Source organism: Salvia hispanica, chromosome 1, assembly GCF_029641045.1.
Source record: "Salvia hispanica isolate PSC_SH4W2 chromosome 1, Shi_PSC_v1, whole genome shotgun sequence".
Classification (NCBI taxonomy): Eukaryota; Viridiplantae; Streptophyta; class Magnoliopsida; order Lamiales; family Lamiaceae; genus Salvia; species Salvia hispanica.
The window spans coordinates 18,598,540-18,619,628 of record NC_142692.1 but is presented as its reverse complement, the minus strand read 5'-3'; the positions used below and the strand labels follow the sequence as shown (position 1 = coordinate 18,619,628).

Genomic DNA, 21,089 nt, shown 5'->3' with positions numbered 1-21,089 from the left:
CTTAAATGATCTCTTTATAGGCATGTTATAGTATAGAAGATATTATGATATTTAGTATTTTTAATTTTAGTATATCATATAGGATCAAGGTCGAATAGGAAGAGGAGTAAAGGGTTCGGTTATAATACTTACAATGATCTGTGTATAAATCACACTTTTAATTTTATATATTTTGTGTGATTGATTACTATGTGTTAAATTGAAGTGAATATTTGAATTATATGATGTGAGATTAAAATGGTAATGTGTTATTTGATATTGATGGTGGAATATAATATGGATATGTGATTGTTGCAAGAGATATGTGAGTGGTGCTTTTGATATGTTTATATATAAGGCATTAGAATTACTTGAATCATGGAATTAAAGAGGATATGGGACAATCTTGCCCTGGGTCTGATATCAATGGTAATGAAAATAGACCTACGGGTCATATACAATGATAATAGACCTAAAAGAGGGGCCTTCATGGAAGGTCAATACAAAGAGGGGCCTTCATGGAAAGGTTAAAATGCAAAGAGGGGCCTTCGTGGAAAGGTCAATACAAAGAGGGGCCTTCGTGGAAAGGTCAAATAAATATAAAGGACCTACAGGTCGTATACAATGGAAATCCCGGGCAGATACCAGGCTTGATTTGTCACAGAACAATAAAAATAACGGAGAGGCATATGCATATGAATATTAAATTGTTTATGATATTTATTATTTCTGGTGATATATGTTGGTGAAAGAATGTGTTTGATTTTTGAGCTGTGGAATTAAAGTTAAGGTTTATATATACTGAGGTGTGGCTCATATAAACCACTAATATTTTTCAGGAATAAGATATCAATGATGCATATGTTGATGTGAGTTACAGTTATTATAAGGGTCGGTGGCTGACGCATTTTGGCAACTTCTCTTCCTCATCATTTTTGCATGTAGATAAATGTATAGTATATAGAGCGGTGAGATGGTCCCACTGCTTTTCAGAATGTTTTGAAATATGTACCTGATATAATATGTGGATTTTATGTAGTTGACACGTGGATTATTTATTTGAAATTTTGAATTTATTTATAGTAAGTGCATACGTCATAAGGGTTGAGGTGTGATAGCCGGGATCGTCTCCGCCTTGCATTTCACAAAAATTAAAATTGAAGGGAATAGGGTAAATTGTGTGTGAGAGTAAAGTAAAAATAAGAGTTGAATTTTAGGTATATATAGAAATATTTTCGAAAAAAAAACATTTCAGAAATTAGGGGAGCCACGGCTCAGTCGCGGCCCGTGGCCGCTGCAATAGGACCGCCACGGTTTGGCCACGCGAGTGGCACTCTCGTGGCCGCCCCCTGCCACGTCCGCCCATCCAAGTCACTATAGGGAGCCACGAGCCACGAGCCGCGCTCTCCTATAGTGGATGCTCTAAGAACACAAACAAAAAAGACGAATAACATAATTATCATAACAATGCATAAAGTGGTAAAGATTTAAATGTAATATTCCAAAAGAACAAAAATTAAGAGTAATATGAATTTAATTCATAATAATAATGATATAAATTCCATTTCTTTCATATACATATGAACAAATACACAATCATAACAGTAACTACATATTGTCATATTGAGTCTTTCAAATAAAATTGTAATAGTGGCTCATTTTCTTTACGTTTGATGTTAATAGAGATATATCTTTTCAGCACAGAGATTAATAAAAAAGGGTGTGTATTGCTGATATGGACCATGCAACACCAGCCCACGAGTGCAAGACATAGAGAATCAGAATGTTCGAGACACAACCAAACCTCGTCGCATAAGAAGAACCCCAACTCGTTTATAGGACTACGTGAGTCCTTCGTAATTGTTGTTTTGTTTCGTTCACTTATTTGACGTAATAGGAATATAGAGTCGAGTGTTTATATAAGCTCCATGTCGAGTTTTCTTTACTGATTCTTTCTCGATATGCAAAAGAGAGTCGAACCAACCCTAGAGCCTTAGTTAATATAAATAGGAATCTTGTTATCTTAATTCATGAAGTCATAATAAGAATCCTTATTTCCTTTGTTCTTCGTTAGTTACAGAAACATTCCTTAATCACCATTCTTTCTTCTTGTTCGACGGGCAGATCACGAGATGAATGAGGGAGTCCTCGATCATTGGAAGCCGAAAAGGAGAAGATCCTTATCAATTGCTTTTTACCATATAGAATGACTCTATTAGGTTAGAACGTCTCAAAAAGAAATACGACTCTATTAATATGGAACGAGAGGAGTACATGACTTTATATAATTTAAAATAATATTTTTATTATTTTTTGTGATACTCTTTTTTAATATATCTATAGATAGAAATTTCGAATAAAACATTTATCTTATTAACGTTTGAGTACATTTACAAAGGGTTTGATGCTTTACAAACTTATTCACTAAATGCACTTATAACACAATATCTCATGTTAGCAAACACGGAGAGTGTGTCATCTTATCTGGGATGAAGGAAGTATTAAAGAGAAAAATCCAGAATACTCATAATTTGGGATTGGAAAGATAGTGAATAATGTATTACTATAGTGGCTGATTATAATACTTCTTCCGTCCCACTCAAAATGTCCACATTCTTGAGTGGCACGAGATTTTTGGAAGAGTTGTTAGGTGAAGTAAGTAGAGAAAAAAGGTACTTCCTCCGTCCCCAAAGAGTATGAACAATGGGTTTGGCACGAGTTTTAAGAAATAAGAGGAAAAGTAAGAGAGAGTGAGAGAAAGGGTAGTGGAAATAATGTTAATGGAGTGTGGGGTCCACACTATTGTAATGATATAAGTTGTTAACGATAATGGTATAAGTTGTAAATAAAATGATGTGTAGGGGGTAGTATGTTGTTTGAATTTTCCAAAACTAGTAAATATGTGAATAGATGAGAGATGGAGAATTAATTCTCTACATTTTTTCGTTCCTTCTCTCTCTCTCTGAGAGAGACGATTTTCTTTTCTCTCCTACTTTTGTAGGAATTTTATTCTTCTCTATTCAAGACCTAGACAATTTTGAAAAGATTAGTACACCCTAAGATCACAATTATGGGATACAATCAGAAGATTCGTGGTCGAGTTTTGAAAATCATCACGCAGAGAAAGTGCAAGCAATCGTTGATTCTCTGAAGAATCAATTCGGTAACCTACACCATAAAATTCATATTTTAGGATTTATATTTTTTAAACATGAATTATTTGTGTTCTAGCATTCAATTATTTATTTAACACGTGAATTTATTAGTCTCATAATCAGTCAAATAGATCTTATGTATGATTTATTTGTTTATGCAAGTCTCCATTGTACACCAATTTGCATAAACAAGTAAATCAAACGTGATCATTGAGACAAGAAATTTCTTTAGAACGCTTGAACTCCTACAACCAAAGACAAACACTGAAACAAGTATAACACTCTTAGATCCAATAAATCTTACTCAACTATACACTTCTAAATTGAAATTGCGGTCATTACTCATATTTTAACATTACAACTTAAATAATATATAGTACAAATTTATGTGAGACGTGGAGAGAGGGAATCCATTGTGGGAGTTGTGTGACTTGATGCAGAAAAAAAAAGGCAGAATGATTACGTGGCAGGGAGTTATGGTGTGGCGAAAGTCCTCCGTGGAGTTATGGAGTTAAGGGTGATAGTTCTATCCAGGACGTCAATTACACTTTACATACAAAATGTTTCACCAATCTTTTATTTAACTACAAAATGTTTTATGTTAACAACTATCATATAAAAAGTTTGATTAGTATCGCAAATTAGTACATTCCGTCTAAAAATCACTAACATCTTACTTTTTCTTATTTTTCATCCTTTCGACTCTAAAATTAGCTACAAATATTAGCCGAAAGTTAAATGTAAATTCATTGTTTAATAAAATGCTCATATGGCAATGGCATAAGGTATTATTTAGAGAAATAATATCATGTTTTTTAGGGCAGAATTTTAGAGAAAAATAAGAAAAAATAATAGTGTTAGTGATTTTTAGATGGAATGTACTAATTCATAACACTAATCAAACTTTTAGTGTGATATTTGTTAACTTAAAACATTTTGTACTCAATTGAAATATTGGTGAAACATTTTGTAGGTAGATTGTAATTACCCCTCCAAGTGTGCACATCTTCCATAAAGGGTGAAATTATTATCCAAACTCTAACTCAAAAAAATAAATTATGCAATTATGGATATCCAAAATAAATTATGAATTTTATGTCGTAGTTATTATAGTTTGAAACTTTGAATTCCCAAAAAGAAGCCAATGCTTGTTCTTTGATATCACTCATTGTATGTATGAGGACTAAGGAAGGCCGCACAAAGTAAATTTGACCTAACTTGATGCTGAAAGATGTAACATCAACAGGCATCATCTAAAGCAGAAATAATGAGGAAGTTGATACGAAAGCAACAAAAAAATTACATTGAATTTCAACAAATTAGATGAAAGCAAGACAAGTGATTGTACAATAGATTAATGAGCAGTTAGCACCGACCTTTTGCCCAAATCAAACTGAATTTCACAAAAAAGTTTCAATCTTATTCAGTTTTCACTCTCACATCTCCCCAAATATAATGACCCCACTCCTCTCTCATGCCGGCCCTACGAAAGGATGACACGCACAAATCAAGAAATGGTTCAAATCTAAAAGAAGAACGCTCACATCTCCATATAAAATACTCCCTCCAATATTTCATTTATACTATAAATGGTGTTAAGTCCACGTAAATACAAAGTCACATTTGTGAGACTGATCTAACTATTTGATCACTAGAATTGAAACGGTAATTCCTGGGTACAATTTAAAAATAAAAAATGAAAATTATTAGGAAAGGAATTAGGAGAAATAATGGAAGGGCAGAGAAACAGGAACAGAAGGGGTTGGGGCCTATAATAAACGAGATCCAGCATAGAATTTGGCTGCAAATTAAAAAGTAAGGTGCAAAGCCTGACGATTTTACTCAAGCATCCACATGTGATGCTGCTACACAACAGTCCTCAATACCACCCACCATTGTCTTCACACTAGTATATATTGTCCCACCACCACTTCATCTCACAACTCTCTCTTTCTCTCTCTCTAATACTAGGTGCCTTTCTAAGCAAGGGGTGGATCTATGGACTATTACATGGATGAGAAATGGAAGTTATCCAAAGAAGATAGGCCACATTCCTCATCCAAACCATGCAAGTCCTCTCTCCAGAAAAGCTTCTCCACCAAGAACCCCTCTGCCCTCTCCAGGACTACATCCTCTAAATCCTCCCTCCCCAGGAGCTCGTCCCAGAGGTGTTCCGGCTTCACGCGCAAGTGCACCAACATGGCAAAGGAGCAGAAGGCCAAATTCTACATTGTCAAGCGCTGCATCTCCATGCTCGTCAGCTGGAAAAAGAATGGGGATTCCTGATCACAATTGCTGGATTCAGAAATAAAAATGTGATTCTTGTTTTGATCCACGCATCTCTCTATGCACGAGATGGATCTTGGGCTCGTTTCTGGACCCGGACAAGTTTTCCTGCCATCCGAGAAAGAGAGAGAGAGAGAGAAGCCAAAAAAATTCTCAGATCCTCAATGTAACTACTAGAGTGCCATGTTGTGAGATGTAAGATAATTTTTAAAATTCATTGCAGACACAAATCTTAAATCTTCTTTCCTTTCTACATTTATGTGCATCAAATTGTTATAATAGATCTGTATACAGTAGAATAAATAGCCCTATCTCTTTATCCCAGCTAGTCTTCTGCTAGTACTCTATTTCTTGTTTTCTCAAAGCATCTAGTTTGATGATAGAAAGATTCCTAGCAGCAATAGAATTCAAGTGCTATATACAATACTGCTAACTCTCACAAAAACAATGGGAATCTTCACAAGTACCAAAAACGATGTTGTATTATTAATAGAAAAAAAACTGTACCTGCTTCTAACACAGGTTTTCTAAAAAGTTACTGTCCAGGTATCAAATTTTTTACCTCGTGTCACTAAACATAAAGGTGAGTTCATCATGTATATGACAACTTCCATCTTCAGTAAATCATATAATATAATATATTGTTATCATTTCGTCTGTTTCTCCCGTAATAGTCATGGATGTCTTCTACAGAGAATTCTACCTAACGGAAAATGCAGAAAATCTTCAATAGATAAAACAAATCTACTTACCTCGAAGCTCTGTCAGGTCTCTTCTGATCCTCCACAAATATAGCATCTTAGTTTTGAAGTTCTATCTTCACCCATAACTGTGCAAATGGGAACATGAAATTATCAACCACTTACTCAAGTTCATTTGCATAGTAGTATAATATTATCACAATCACCTCTTTAACTGTCTGCAAAAGGTTTACCAATAGCAATAGAGATATCAACCTTTCAACAGTACTGAAAATTTAGCATGTGTTAAAATATCCGGAGAGGCCATCCCTTTGTTGAAATTACAATCACTCATTTTGTATCTGGTATCAATTTTAGCAGATTGATCACATCATGTATTTGCAAAAATAGTATTTTATTTTCATCTTTCTGTCCTCTAATTTGTTGATCAATATTAAACCATGTGCACCCTCGGAACAAGATATAAGCTTACCAGAAAATGTTGGAATCCAATAAGTGTAAAATAGTCCCGTCCTCTCCATACTGCACCCACTTTTATAAAGTACAATGTCATGTCACAACCACCTCTTTTATTCACTACTATAGTTTAAAAATTTTAATTCAAATCTCTAACCTAGCTTTCAACAGTCATCAAGTTTATCATATCGCTTCTATAACATAATTTCTTGAGGCCAATTCCAATTGTCTACATGGTGTAAATTTCCTCCAAATTCTGAACGCAATCACTATTCAGCCATGAAAAATGGTATTTAACTCCCCGTTAGCACGTCTAGCTTCTATAGCTTTGTTCTTGAAAGCATTCTGTGCTAATTTCATAGCATAATGTTTCATTGATGTATTTTAGTAATCATCATTGTTTGTATCACACAAGTGAAATGATATTCCTTTATTTCATAGTGATTTAATCAGTCACATTGCAACAATGAAAACTATAGTCTAGGAAATTATATCATAATATAAAGCTATACAAAAGACTGTCTGAAAAGAACATACATAAAATAGTAAAAGGAATAAATTTGGCTCGTGTGGATAGTGTTTTTCAGCCATGACAAGTGATGTGCTGCTTTGAACAGTATTCTTCTGGCATTTTACTGCAGCTTTGCTGCTGTGGTTGGAGTGGTAGTTTATTGCCATTTTGCAGAATTTACACCAAATTGGTATGGTACTATTTCTACAAACTACCCCTAAAATGCACCTTCATAATTATATAAGTCTCTATTTTGAATTAACAAATAATAAATCACTTCAAGAAGAGCGCTTTTCCAATCATTGCCACCATATAAGTACTTTCCAAATTACTAAGATGAAGATCATGTAAGCTTACCAAAGAGTATAGTACCAAAGTCTCAGAAGTGATCTGATTCCATCTTCTCCGTTTGATGTTTCAAGTTAAAAGACGGCTTTAGGCCGGATTTCAACATGCCAGCGAGAAGATTTTGAGCTGAGTCTTGTTTCCCATCTCCTTCGAGGACTTGCATTGTCATGTTGTAACTGGCTACATTTGGCACCATCCCCTTTTCACACATTTCTTTGAGCAGCTTCAATGCTTTATAGGAGCTACCTTGTATGCAATATCCATGGATCATCGTATTGTATATTACATCATTAGGTTCGACTTCCATCTCAAGCATTGTCTGCAACAATTTTGATGCTTCCCTCATGTTTCCTTCATGGCACCACCCTTTTATCAAGACGCTGTAAGTGTAAACATCTGCATCCAAACTAGTCCTCTTCATGTAGGCAAGGAGTTCGAGTGCTTTCTCCATGTTGTTAGACCGCGCAAAGAAATCAATCAAGATAGTGTATGTAACCTTCGATGGAGAAATCCCCCTCTCTTCCATCTCACCTACGAAGTTCAAAACCCGAGAAGAGTCCTCACTTCTTGCACATCCTGCAATCAGGACATTGTAGGTGATCACGGTTGGAGATAAACCGGAAGACTTGAGCTCCTTGTGCAAATACAGAGCTTTCTCAAGCATCCCAACGCGGCAATACCCATCCATTAACATGTTGTAAGTGATTACACTTGGGCTCAAACCACCGCTCGGCATCTGACCAAACAATCTCATCGCCTCACCCATATTCCCCTGCTTACACAGCCCCTCAATCAATATATTGTAAGTCACGACATTGCATGTCACCCCTCTGTGGCGCATTTCATCAAACAGTTGGAATGCTTTCCGCATTTCACCATTGCTGCAATACGCATTCAGCACGGAGTTGTAGGTATGCAAATCAGGCAATGCACCTTCACGCTTCATCCTCTCAAAAAGCTCAAACCCATCTTTCCTCAAACCTCTCTTGAACACCCCATTTATCAACACCGTGTAAGTGTATTGATTGGCGACCAATCCGATGGCCTCCATCTCGAAAAACAATCTCTTCGCCTTCTCGACCTCGCCCTTCTTACAACACCCATGGATCAACGTAGTGTACACAACAACATTAGGGCTAAAACCCAAATCACACATTTCCCCCAAAACCTCAAAACCCCTCTCCAAATTATCACTCTCGCAGCAGCCTTTCACCAAAATCCCAAAGGTATAAACATCCAATCCAACTCTCCCCTTATATTTCTCAAAAACCAACCAAGCCTTCTCGAAATTGCACTCTTTCAGGAAATATTTCAGCACAGAATTGAAAAGAATCGGCGACGGCGCAAACCCTCTATCGATCATTTCATCAAGCAACGGGAGAGCGCGCTCCACCGGCTGCTGCGCTTTGATGTGAGCGCTGATGATTGTCTCATAAACGCGGGGAGCGGTCAAATAAGGTACAAGGGAAGCGATTGTGAAGAAGGGGGGTGGCATTTTAGCGGATAGGAGTCGAACGATGAAGGATTCGGCCTGCGACAGCTTGTTGAGAGAGAAAAGGTGATGGATGATTATTGAAATGGATTGGTGAGTGTGGTGAGGTGAGGAAGTGAGGAGGGAAAGAGCTTTCTGCGGCGGAACTTTCACCATTCCGGAGAGGAGCATCAGAACATGATGTTTGGCTGTTGACATTTCTGCAATCAAATTCAATAATGCTCTGTTCTATTGTTACTACTACAAATTTTGAATAATATGCTCATATTCTACTACCGCCGTTTCTAAAACAATATTACTACTGTCTGTTTCATAAAATCAAATAACGTAAACTATGGTTGCATGTAGGGATGTCAATCCGGTCGGCTCATCGGGTTTTGGGCCAATCCTATCGGGTTGCGGGTTAATCGGGTGCGGGCTAGTCGGGTTGTGATTTCTTTCGGGTTACAAAAGGTCAACCCTAACCCTAAAAGCTCGAGTTTCGGGCTAGCCCAGCGGGTTAATCGGGTTGCTACCGATAGGATTAACATGCGATCAATCCCATAAATAATGATGAAAATTAGTTATATTCATTAAAAATGTAAAATATTTAATAATGATAAATTTGAGATATATGCTTAACCTCAATCATAAACATAATCAAATACTAATATTTGAGATATTTCGTAAAATTTTAATGTATATTTTAGAAATTTAAATAATTTTTAGTGAATTTAAGTTTTTAGTTTATATATCAATTATTATATTAATAAAACTTCAATATATAATTTATATATTTAATATAAAATTGAAAGTTACTTTTTTTAGTTATCTGTAATTATAAAATCAATCAATGAAGTGTCGAATTAGGAGTAAAAATTGGAATTATAAAAATTTTATCGGGTTTTAGGGCCAGCCCATCGGGTTTTCGGGTCTAGCCCTAACAGATTGCTGGTTAATCAGGTGCGGGCTAGTCGGGTTGTGATTTCTTTCGGGTTATAAAAGTTCAACCCTAACCCTATAAATTTGGCGGGCTATTTGGGTCAGCCCACGGGTTGCGGGCTACATTGACATCCCTAGTTGTATGTATATGCCACGTATGTTTCAGTATAAGTTTGTTATAGTTCATTATAATGAACTCCGGGTGTTGTTCGGCGTTTAAGGTTTAAGAGTGGTTTGGTATTGATCACAGTTGTAGATATAATAAAAATTTATCAGAATAAGATACTTGGATTTAATTTTGTTTTAACCAGTATAAAATTTATCATTATTATGTACTCCTCCGTCTATTGATAATTATTTTATTTTGTCATTTTTTGTCTGTCCTCCAATAAATGCTTCATTTGTGTTTTTTACTATTTTTGATAATAGACCTCACATTCCACTCACGATACACACATTGCCCACACTGCACACACACTGGCAATGCATACGTTACACAGTGTCTTGTGCATGTTGCAGTGTATGTGTGCATAATTAGTTATGTATGTATGTGTGTGTTTGTGTGTATATTAAGTGAGTGTGTGTTATGTGCACGCGCGCAATGTGTGTATTTAGTTATTGTGTGCAACGTGTGTAATTATGTGTAAACACAATTTTCTCATTTCGTTCCTATATTATTTATAGTTACTAAGCAAATGAATAAAATCAATGAAGGAATAACAATCTCACTCCCTTTGTATTCCTTGCACTTACCAAGCACAAAAATTGAATGAAATCGTAATTTTATTCCAATCTTCATTCAATTCTCATCTATACTCCATTCCCTCCTTATTCCATTTCATCATACCAAGTATAGCATAATGGACTGAGCCATTTCATTTTCATTCTATTTTACTAGTGTGTTATTCATAATTATTTCCAATTGTCAGAATTTCCAAGCTCTGCTTAGATTTGTTTGTTGTCACCTGTAACAAGTGAAGCTATATACAAACATGTTCTCCTCGCTATCCAGTCATATTACACATTTTTGGAGTAACTATCTTGAGACATTATATATTGACAATTAAAAAGAAATACAGAGATTTGAATACACATGAAGAAACGACTAGTCCCATATCATTACAACTGATATTACAGCGACTCCAAGTAGCACAGCAAAAAACTTGAAGAAGGGAGTATCAAAGTAGCACTTATTCTGAGGTTTGAAGCCCTTGGCTATCAAGTGGTTGATGGCTACATAAACGAAAACTCCACAGGCGATACCCATTGAGATGGCGTAGGTCCAGTCAGCACCGCGGCCTTGGCTGGTGGCATCAAGGGCGATGCCTATTCCAACCCCCACGGGGCTTGAGATGGCGAAGGCAAAGGAGTATGCCACAGTTGCTAGGAATGGCCTCTTTGGGATCATCCTCAGTAGTGCAATCCCCATTGCAACTGCAGCAAAGATCTTGTGGAGTGAAATCGTCCACAGATTTCTCCATGCGTCTGCTTTCGTATCTGAGCAGCACCATAAATAATTGATTATGTTGAAAGATATATATGGACTAGGATTTATGGTGGTTCGTAACGTCGGACAAATATAATATGCATGTATATTCGGATATTTCAAAGCAATGGCAGGATTCAATCAATCGTAGAAAACAAACTATGCAACACGTAAGTACTAATTATGAATCTAGATCTATATTCATGTCCGCAATTTCCACAGCGTATAATTAGATAATAACATGAATTCCTAATACATATAAATTGGTAATAGTAATGATTAGTAACCATATTGTGGTACCAAATAGCTATTGAGATCGGATACTTACTCTTTTACTCTACTAAACAGAGAAACTAATAGTAAGAAGAATATAAGATAAGAAGAATACCTGCAACACCAACAGCAATGCCCTCAAAAATAGAGTGAAAACACAATGCAAGTATGAGAAGAAGAGTATCACCAACAGAACTAGTCTTGACCAAAACCGGGTGAAGGTGAAGCTCCCCTTCCTCCTTGGCTTCGACGTCGACTTGAGTCTCCTTGGGGCTGCTGTTGACGAGGTGCGAGATGGCACAGTCAGCCAGCATAGTGACAAGATAGCCAGCCGAGGCCAGCATGAACGAAAACGGATACTCCTTGGTCGTAAGCTCCACAAAAGTGGAGGTGGAGTCGCTCAAGAAATGCATCAGGGCAGTTCCCAGGAACACGCCGCCGGCGAACTGAGTCCCCAGCAGAAGAAAGCTCTCGTTCCATCGGTAGAAATACGGCGACACGCCGCCGGCGAAGGTGCTCACGAACATGATTATGAGGCACCATACCTTCACCAGGATCAGCCCTTTTCCGTGCAGATTCCCCTTCTCCGATTCCTCCTCCTCGTCGTGGTCAGCGCCGCCATGGCCTCTGATCTCGGAGAATTGGAGGAGGAGAAAGAGTAGCGTGATCAACAATGTTGACTTCAAACTGGCCATTCAATTTAGTTGGAATTAAATTACCGCTGTCGGATATTTCGGTTTATGTTCAATTAATTTATAGTGTGTTCTGTATTTTTTGAGCAGTACATGTGTTGACTTTTATGAGGCTGTACTACACTAAACCAAGAATGTAGTGGTACTACTATAATTAGTTAAGTGTTCACTAAAATCCTTTCTGGAGGAATATGGATAAAAGATTATAATTAGGTGTTTACTGCAATGCATTCATTTTGACAATCATATATTATGTGGAAGACACGATTATAAAAATGACTACCCTATGTAGAACTGATTAAGTCATAATTCTATTTTTTTTTACCACATTATTTCTTTAGTTTTCTTTTAAATCTTGTGGCGAAACACAAATGATGATCGAAGCAATGACGGCAAATTCTTTAAAGAAAGTAATTAATCACAACTTCTCCAGTTAAACTTTCAGCTAGGATCGGTGGTCACTTGTTCCTGATTCAGTTGATTACTTCAATTGATCCAATTCTACCTCAATTTAGGAATATACATATTGTATAGTTGAAAATAGATTTACAGATTAACTAGCAAGTCAAATTGATCATCCGATATTTATAAAATGAAACGTGATTTCACTCAATAACTTTCAGAATTATCCATTTTCTAATAATCTAAGCTGTGTTACGTCAACAACCAACAAAGTGTTAGCGAATAAATTACACACGAAAATCAACAATAAATCATGAGTATGATCGTGTAATTAGGTATAGAATAAATCAATGAGCGTGTAAATAGATAGAAATTTATTCTTTCCTTGTATTAGTATATTCACCTCCTGATTCCTATAACAGGATGAATACTATAATGAAATACAATAGAATAAAGCATCATCTTCGATCATAAGGTTTTGTAGCATTGACCAATAAGAAGATTATTCACCGATACTTCTTCTTTGCATCCTAATTTTAATCTGGCACACCAAGAATCATTGGTGATACATTTAACAACAAAAATTGACTGACCCTAATGCAATAAAAAATCTTTGTAGTGATATTTTTGAAACTAATAAGATTCTATTGCAATCTGAGTGTGTAATTTGGTAGTTAGCATGGTGCAGACTTCTTCCATGGATGGCCAGCTAGATGGATCACATTCCAAACATTTGGCTGCAACTCTCATCAAACAACACATCTCATCACTTATCACTCCATCTCCATTGATTAGTACCGATATTTGGTCTAACATATCACCATCCATGTCAAACAACTTAACAATCTCGTCATACCTCCTCCGCGTCATCAACTCGAGAAGCACCTTCCCGAAGCCATGAACGTCCTCCTGATAACAACCCAACCCAACGGAACGATCTCTACAACTGGATATAGAAACCTCCCAACTACTACTAGTCGGGTTGAGAAGTGTAGCCTTGCCAAAGTCCGAGATCCTTGGATTGAAATCTTCATCCAACATGATGCATTTAGAGGTGATCCCACGATGCACGACCCCATGAGCGTGGAGCCACGCTATGCCCCTTGCTATTCCAACTGCGACCTTAGCCACGGACCATTCCTCCCTGGCCTTGGACGTGGAGAAGAGGCGGTCGTGGAGCCTCCCGTTAGGCATTAGGTTGTAGATGAGGAATCTGTCTTTGGATTCCTGGCAGAAGCCCATGAGTGGGACTAAGTTGTGGTGCCTAAGCCTGCCTATGGTGGTGATTTCGGTCAGGAATTCGTGCTCGGCTTCAAGGGTGCTTCCGAACCTCTTCACCGCGAGGGGCCAGCCGTTTGTGAGAGCCGCTTTGTAGGTGATTCCCATCTCTGCCGTTGCGATCACATTGCTTTGGCTCAAGTTTCCGGTTGCTTGTCTCACTTCGAGGAGACTCATTCTAGTTGTCAGCTTCTCCAGCCTTGAGATCTGTATATGGAGATACATAGTTTCAGCACAAAAGCAATGAATCCAGACAATTAAATGGAGTATTACCATAGGATCTTGTAGAGGAAGCAATTGGGGGATGGGTTTAGTGTTGATTTTGAACAAGTGGGTGATGATGGAATGCGGCCTAAACCATCGCAAAAGCATAAACAGAGCCAAAGAGAGGCACCAACCGACCAATAAACCATTTGCAAATACACCAATCGGCATTGAAATTGAGTTTATGTTTGTGATCTCAATCATTAATTAATTCATTTTATACATGCCAAAAGCTATCCCAATTCCCAAATTAAAGTTGACTACTGCCGACGACCTACTCGTCAACGCTACACATGTTTTGCTCTTATTTTTCTACTACACTTATCAAACATAGACGGAATTACGACAGCGCTAATACGTGGAATAATATTATTGTTTGATACTCTGCCTAATATAGTATGGACCAAGTAAATTATCTCTCACATTAATATCACTTAACACCACTACAACAAAAAAGAAGTCTAAGGACGCTTTTTTGGTTAATTAAGGACATTTTTTTGTGTTTCTAAATAAATCACCGACGCTTTAAAAAGTGTCCTTATTGTAAGCGTGCCAAATCTAATTAAGGACGCTTTTAACTAGCATCGGTGAATTAATTTTTGGGACGCTTTTAAAAGCATCTCCTGTGACGCTTTTAAATAGTGCACACACAAAAAAAAAAGCGACCATTAGTGACGGAAATATCCGTCAGTAAATTCCATATATCCGTCAGGAATAATTTCCATATATCCGTCAGTAAATTATTCCTGACGGATTAGCGTCGTTGTAAAAAGCTTGTTACTTAACTCATTGTTCCTGACGGAAAAAATCCGTCACTAATATCAATCCAGTTTAAAAAAAAAAGAAACCTCAAATTTTATTTTCAAATTTGTAAATTTATTGATCAAAGATTAAGAAAACATTTATTGAGACAATATTTGATTAAGTGAAACACTCCACCTCCACAATAAGTATATTACAGCTTCATAAACAGTAATCGAGATTTGAGATTTGAAGGACACTAAGCTGCTTCTTTGATTGATAACTCTCTACATTCTCTCTTCAATGCTTCCAATTATCATTAAGCAAAGCTTGTGCATAGATCTGAAAAATCAGATATCCAAATATCAAAACAACTCCTACTTTGTTAACTACAACAACCTTTATCTAAACATCAATTTATCACATAGATTGAATGTAAGACAAATATGATTGATTTGCTAAAGCTTAATGATCTGAAAATTAAATATACAAACATCAAAACAACTCCTACTAAGTTACATGACAACAATCATTATTTATAGATTTATTTATCACTTAACTTGAATGTAAGACATACTATATGATTGATTTGTTGAAGCTCTATCTTTATGAAGCCACAATACTCCACAATTTTCAATTTAGTACTGTTACTATTACTCAAATAGGAGAAACTACCTAGCTCATATAGCACGACTTGTGTAACTTCTATTAGTTGGCTAAAACCTTCGTTGAAGCAATAGTTGACAAATAAACAGAGTCAGATATCATATTCAAGTAGACAAATTATTACCAGCAAGGAATTCAAGAGAAAACAAAAAAATCTAAGTTCAGACATACATTTGTTATTCACCAACACCACATGCATATATAATTCTAGATCTAGGAGGTGGTAGAAAATACTCTAGCACTTAGCTATCGAGTCCACTGCATATACACCAAAGCAGGAGACTAGTTGTTTGTAGCAACCACTACAAGGAGAATATTACTTCTATTATGGTTGGTATCTAATAATCATAGCTAGCATCAATAGTTCTCTTTTGCCTAAGGCACATGCAAAAAAAAAAAAAGGATGAGGCCAAGTACTGTTGTACCTGTGTTCATTTAACCCATGTATGATGATAAGAATTCACCTGAAACATAAGACTATGATGAGTAAAACATAAGAACTACAAAGAAAAGGCAGGATCTTGAGGTTTATAAATACCAACACTTAGACAATACTATTGAAATATCGATGTTCAAATAATACATAACAGTAAGCAAAGTAATTACTAGGAGTATTATATCATCAAAAAAACAGCTAAAGACAATAATTTTTTTTATAGTTTGTCCATTTACTTCGGCATAGTCTACCATGTCACCAGTTGCAGCATTTATCTTATCCAAAGTGAGGGCTCATGTCATGTACTACAAGTTGTTAAATCTTAAGACCTACTAGCTTGAATGAGCAGATAAAAGGTTGATACGAGAATAGTTTTCAAGTGATTTTAAGTTTATTTAGTCTAGATCACAGTTGATATACTGACTGCTTAATAGAGTTCACTTACAGTGCACTGAATTCAGTTAACCAGCAGCAATATACCTCATTGGAGCTGAATCTTGACTTTTCTTCTCCTGGAGTAGAAATCACTCTATTGTTTCTCAATCATTTCCTAGAAGTAATGCAGGGCTCATATCCAATACAACGACCAATGAGGTCAATGAATTAACCAAGAATAAAAAACATGACCGAGCCTGTTAAAACACTATAACAATATATGTGATTGTTCTATTTGCATCTTTATCAACACTATAACATTAACCAAAAAAGAGTACCTCACTGACTTCATCTTCTGTAATTCTTCCATCTACATATCAACCTTGCATTCAAGAATTCATTTAATATGTGTATATGTGATTGGAAATGAGAATTAAAGATAAATCCATAGTTATAAGAGTAATTACATGTCAAAGTAAGTTTTAAGTGGACGGTCGAAACTCTGATCAGCGATCTGATCCCAAAATTCCTTGTGCTGCTCCTTGGTAATGGTGAGAAAGAAAAAAAACATTGTCAGTAAAGAAAATGTAGAAGACTAAAAATCCACCGGCTGGAGCCAACCAACAACATAGAATTAAGAAGAGCACGGCTGAGAGCTGACCAACTATACAAAGAAAATTCGATAATGATAAAAAGTTTACATCTGATAGAAAGGGAGACAACTATCATCTCTTGGACTTGATCCATCAAGGTCGATGTCAAGACCACCAAAGAAGTTATCACTGGAGAGGGCTTCAAAGATTCTCCTAATAAAAAGAAGGCTATTAAGATTGCTAAAGTGCAAATAAAACAAGAACAAAGAAGCTCATAGAGGAGAAGCGAAAAAGTCATACTTACTCTCGAACCAAAACATTTGTTTTCTGGCAAGAGGTCAACCGGCATAACAGATAGGCGTTAGTGAAAGCGAGAGTAATGCTCTTGCATAAAAGCTCTGGTGATGGATATAACAAGACATAAGTCCATTCAATCTGTTTTATCTCATAAGTGTGTTGTTTAAACAATACCATATCAAAAATCCACCTAAAACAAGATAAATGTTTTAAATAATGGTCTCATCATAACATTCTTCGTACGTTTAGTAACTATTGGTGAAAGCAGCCTTAAAACTGCAATTTAATTATGCTCAATATTATAAATTCAATTATTCATTATGCTCAATATTATAAAATCAATTAATCAATTATAAAACTATCACATTGCAGAAACTATATGCAAATGTGATAAATAATCAAATTACAAAACCAATATACCCAGCAAAGAAGGATGACATATTTGTAAAGTCATTTTTTATTTCACAAAACAGTTTTAAGAATTGCTACATTCACAAGCCGAAGATGAGGACATGTATGAACAGAGTATAGATACACAAAATACCTAAATTCTATACGATTTAATACATTCCAGCTTGACCAATGATCAAACTCATACTCATACTCATAAACTTAAAATTGTTCTACTCAATTTTTCTTTTATCATACTCACTCACAAGGAAAAAAAGCTGACTCATAAGAAGAATTATATGAGAATTAAGCTCAAAGTTTCTTCAATTTTTGAGAAAATAATCATAAAAATTTGGACTCACCTTCTGAAGCTTATATTTAAATTCCTGAACCTTTTGATTTGGAGAACGAACTCATCATCGATCTACTCTCCAATTTCTCTAGGCAACGAAAAAATGAGAAGGAAAAAAGGAAAATCAATCACTTATATATACCACCAAATAAATTAATAAAGGAAATCAAAATCATCAAGGAAAAGTTTATACCTCGTCCGATTAGGAAGAAAAAAGGAATAAACCTAAGATGCAGGCGGTGGAGGAAGACACTGCAATTTCGCTGGCGTTCGGCCGAATGTGATGAAAGTGGGGAAGACACTCCGCTGTAGAATCGGAGAGAGATTTCAAGCGAGAGATTGTGGATTCCAGTTGTGGATTCGCCGAATTTCAGGAGGAATTGATCGGTTTGGAGGAAGATGAATGAAGGAAAAATGAGAGTAGAATTGGGGGAGGGTTGAGTTAATGACTAAGCTATTGAATTAGAAGTTAAGGGTGAGAATTAGAAGTTAAGGGTGAGAATTAGATGTTAGGGAAGGAGGAAAAACCGCGGTTGAGGCGGCGAACTTTCGCCGGAGAACAATACAGTGATGCTAAAGATGAAAGTAGGGATAAAAATGTGAATGCATTTAACGACGCATTTACGAAAGTATCCCTAATTTAAAGACGCAATAGTTTAATCGTCTCTAACTTAACTACGCTTTTATTTAGCGTCCTTAATTTTGTTTATTTTTAAAATTTTGCAACGCAAATGACTGCGTCACTAGTTTTGCGTCAACAAAACTTCCAAAAATCTAATGTCAATCCACAACTACAAGTCTACAAGCATGATATTTTTTTGAAACATAAGAAATAAGAATAAATCAATAGTAAACTCAATAATTAATCTCAGAAAAATAAGATTTGCATCTTTTAGGTCTTTGCAATAGTAAAAATTATATACTATTATTCCCTTTGTTCCATAAAAGATGTCACACTTATAGGACGACACAAGATTTTAGAAGGTTTTATTTTTTGTATTAAATCAAAAGGAAAAATTTGATTTTTATATTTACTAGTATCACACATGTGCTATGCACAGACTATAATATTTCAACACATTAATTTCCCATTACTATAATTTAATTAAATAAAATTACAATTAATATTAATCTATTATATTAAAGTTGTAAACAAAAATGTACTACTAACAATGAACAAAAATGAGTAACAAATTTTTGTGATTACTCATAATTATTAAAAAAAAATTATTTATACACTATATTAATTTTAAAATTAAAAAAAAAACATTAACATCATCATTATAAACTAAAAACCTTCACTTTTCTACACAACTTGTCACTCTCCAAACAAAACTCAAAAGTAAAATAACTCATTTATCTTGTTTAAAGTCATTCGTCTCACCTAAAACTATAATAAAATAAATATGTCATACTATAACTTTAAAAAGTAACAAAATTAATTTGCAATATATAAAATCAATAAATTAGATAAAATACTTAAACAATAATCATAGCTATCAAAGTTTTAAAAAATTTAGTTTCTAATGAAAAAAGGTATTCCATTTGTTATCGTTCAATATTAATTTAATAATCATAGTACTCTAAATCTATCACAAATGTCTAGTTCAAATTCTACATCAGCATTGCCATACGTAGAAAAAATAATGTGATTCTTAATAGGTAACATAAATTCTTGAGTTTTTTTTTTTAAAATAAAGCATGTGAAATATTTATCCCCAAGATCTTCATCTAAAAATGTATATATGGTCAAACAATGTCTCATGACAATTACTCATTCAAACAGTGATAGTATTGAACAATACGATAAATGTGATACACTATATAGAAAAAGGATATGTGTAAGCTTTCATAGTTTAAGCATAATGAACACGCTACATTTATAGGTGTGCAATGATGAAATGAAAGAGAAATAATTTTAGTTTAATTACTTAAAATCTTTTTATCTAGAAAATAAGTGTTACTTGTGCAAGTACAAAGTAGCACAAGATTGATTCTAACACTATGTGAGCAATTGCAGAACTCAGGAAAATTTCAATTTCTACATTCACTTAAGGGAACATATATTACCAAATTATTCATATTTTCATAAAATCCAATCCGATCCGTCTTCTACCAAGTAAAATTAAACATTTCAAAGCTATTTCCTAAATTCAGTAAATTGCATCAACAAAAGAAATGAACATAGCAAAAAATTCAATAAAAAAACACCTTCAAGCTCTCAGCGACCCCAGGAACAACCTCGTGCTCGAGGCCAGCATACTCTCCCTCTGTATTCTCCCGGATCACAACAATATCGACATTGCTAGTTCGTCATAGCCAAAGCCTGTCTTCGACTGTGCAGATGGTAGCAAACTTTCAATTGAGTTTTGAAAAAAATGACTTTGGATTGAATAAAACTAAATAAATGTGGGACGCCAACTAATTAAGAGCCACTACTCCCACTAATTAAAAGACACTACTCCCACTAAAATAGAAGTTGCGTAAATTAATTTACGTAAATTATATTTTTGTGTTTTCACTGATGTAAGTAATAAGCCGATGAATTCCGCTTAGTCTAATAAAAATACTTTACTTGTTATCTTCAAAAGTCTTTCAGATTAATATATTCATAGTAATTTATAAATATTGGTTGAACTATTAATATATCTTATTTTAGATTACATGTTCATTACTTTCGTCTTGAATAATGCTTTATGATGAATTATTTAAAAATATTACAATTGAATTATAAATTATTTACTTAAATACTCTCGAAATTCCCCTTATTTCCCTAAATACCCCCAAAACTCCCTTTTTATATATTGTATGGATGTGAGAGATAGCTTTTTCAAAAATAGAAACAAATTAAAAAGAAAAGTGTGACATCTATTATGGAACGAATGGAGTATTTGATAGATCTGGATAATTGACGGAGGCAGCTTAGGCTAGTGTCGCACCACTGGTACCAATGGAGAAGGAGGGCGGTCTATAACGTAACATCCCAAATTTTGAA

General features: G+C 35.2%; 3 protein-coding genes and 1 pseudogene across 12 annotated transcripts; 1 reads left to right on the top strand and 3 right to left on the bottom strand.

The window, feature by feature from the left end:
- Positions 1–4,922: 4,922 nt before the first annotated feature.
- Positions 4,923–9,201, bottom strand: LOC125219219 (Pentatricopeptide repeat (PPR-like) superfamily protein). 2 transcript variants are annotated; one of them, XM_048121133.2, is made up of 4 exons: positions 7,446–9,201; positions 6,594–6,652; positions 6,173–6,249; positions 4,923–5,528 (listed from the first exon to the last, which is right to left on the bottom strand). In XM_048121133.2, the coding sequence occupies exon 1, from the start codon at positions 9,124–9,126 to the stop codon at positions 7,468–7,470; it is 1,659 nt and encodes a 552-aa protein (XP_047977090.2). In that variant the 5' UTR covers positions 9,127–9,201; the 3' UTR covers positions 4,923–5,528; positions 6,173–6,249; positions 6,594–6,652; positions 7,446–7,467. The 2 variants fall into 2 exon arrangements, with proteins under 2 accessions (XP_047977090.2, XP_047977089.2); XM_048121132.2 differs by lacking the exon at positions 6,594–6,652.
- LOC148933381 (small polypeptide DEVIL 11 pseudogene) lies at positions 4,953–5,662 on the top strand (annotated as a pseudogene).
- Positions 9,202–10,830: 1,629 nt separating the features above from the next.
- Positions 10,831–12,344, bottom strand: LOC125219187 (zinc transporter 2-like). The gene is made up of 2 exons (XM_048121094.2): positions 11,724–12,344; positions 10,831–11,346 (listed from the first exon to the last, which is right to left on the bottom strand). Exons 1-2 carry the CDS (start codon positions 12,301–12,303, stop codon positions 10,955–10,957), a joined length of 972 nt encoding a protein of 323 aa, XP_047977051.1. The 5' UTR covers positions 12,304–12,344; the 3' UTR covers positions 10,831–10,954.
- A 720-nt stretch (positions 12,345–13,064) lies between these two features.
- On the bottom strand, positions 13,065–18,716 carry LOC125185483 (probably inactive leucine-rich repeat receptor-like protein kinase At5g48380). Of its 9 annotated transcripts, none has more exons than XR_016134612.1 (10): positions 18,288–18,716; positions 18,105–18,182; positions 17,360–17,542; positions 17,164–17,268; positions 16,930–17,003; positions 16,801–16,832; positions 16,533–16,637; positions 16,077–16,128; positions 14,254–15,327; positions 13,065–14,187 (listed from the first exon to the last, which is right to left on the bottom strand). XR_016134612.1 is itself a non-coding variant. In XM_048127525.2 (2 exons), exons 1-2 carry the CDS (start codon positions 14,446–14,448, stop codon positions 13,336–13,338), a joined length of 1,047 nt encoding a protein of 348 aa, XP_047983482.1. In that variant the 5' UTR covers positions 14,449–14,722; the 3' UTR covers positions 13,065–13,335. The 9 variants fall into 9 exon arrangements, 1 of the variants encoding a protein (XP_047983482.1); XR_016134610.1 differs by having other exon boundaries at positions 16,077–16,115; XR_016134611.1 differs by having other exon boundaries at positions 16,568–16,637.
- Between the last annotated feature and the right edge of the window lie 2,373 nt (positions 18,717–21,089).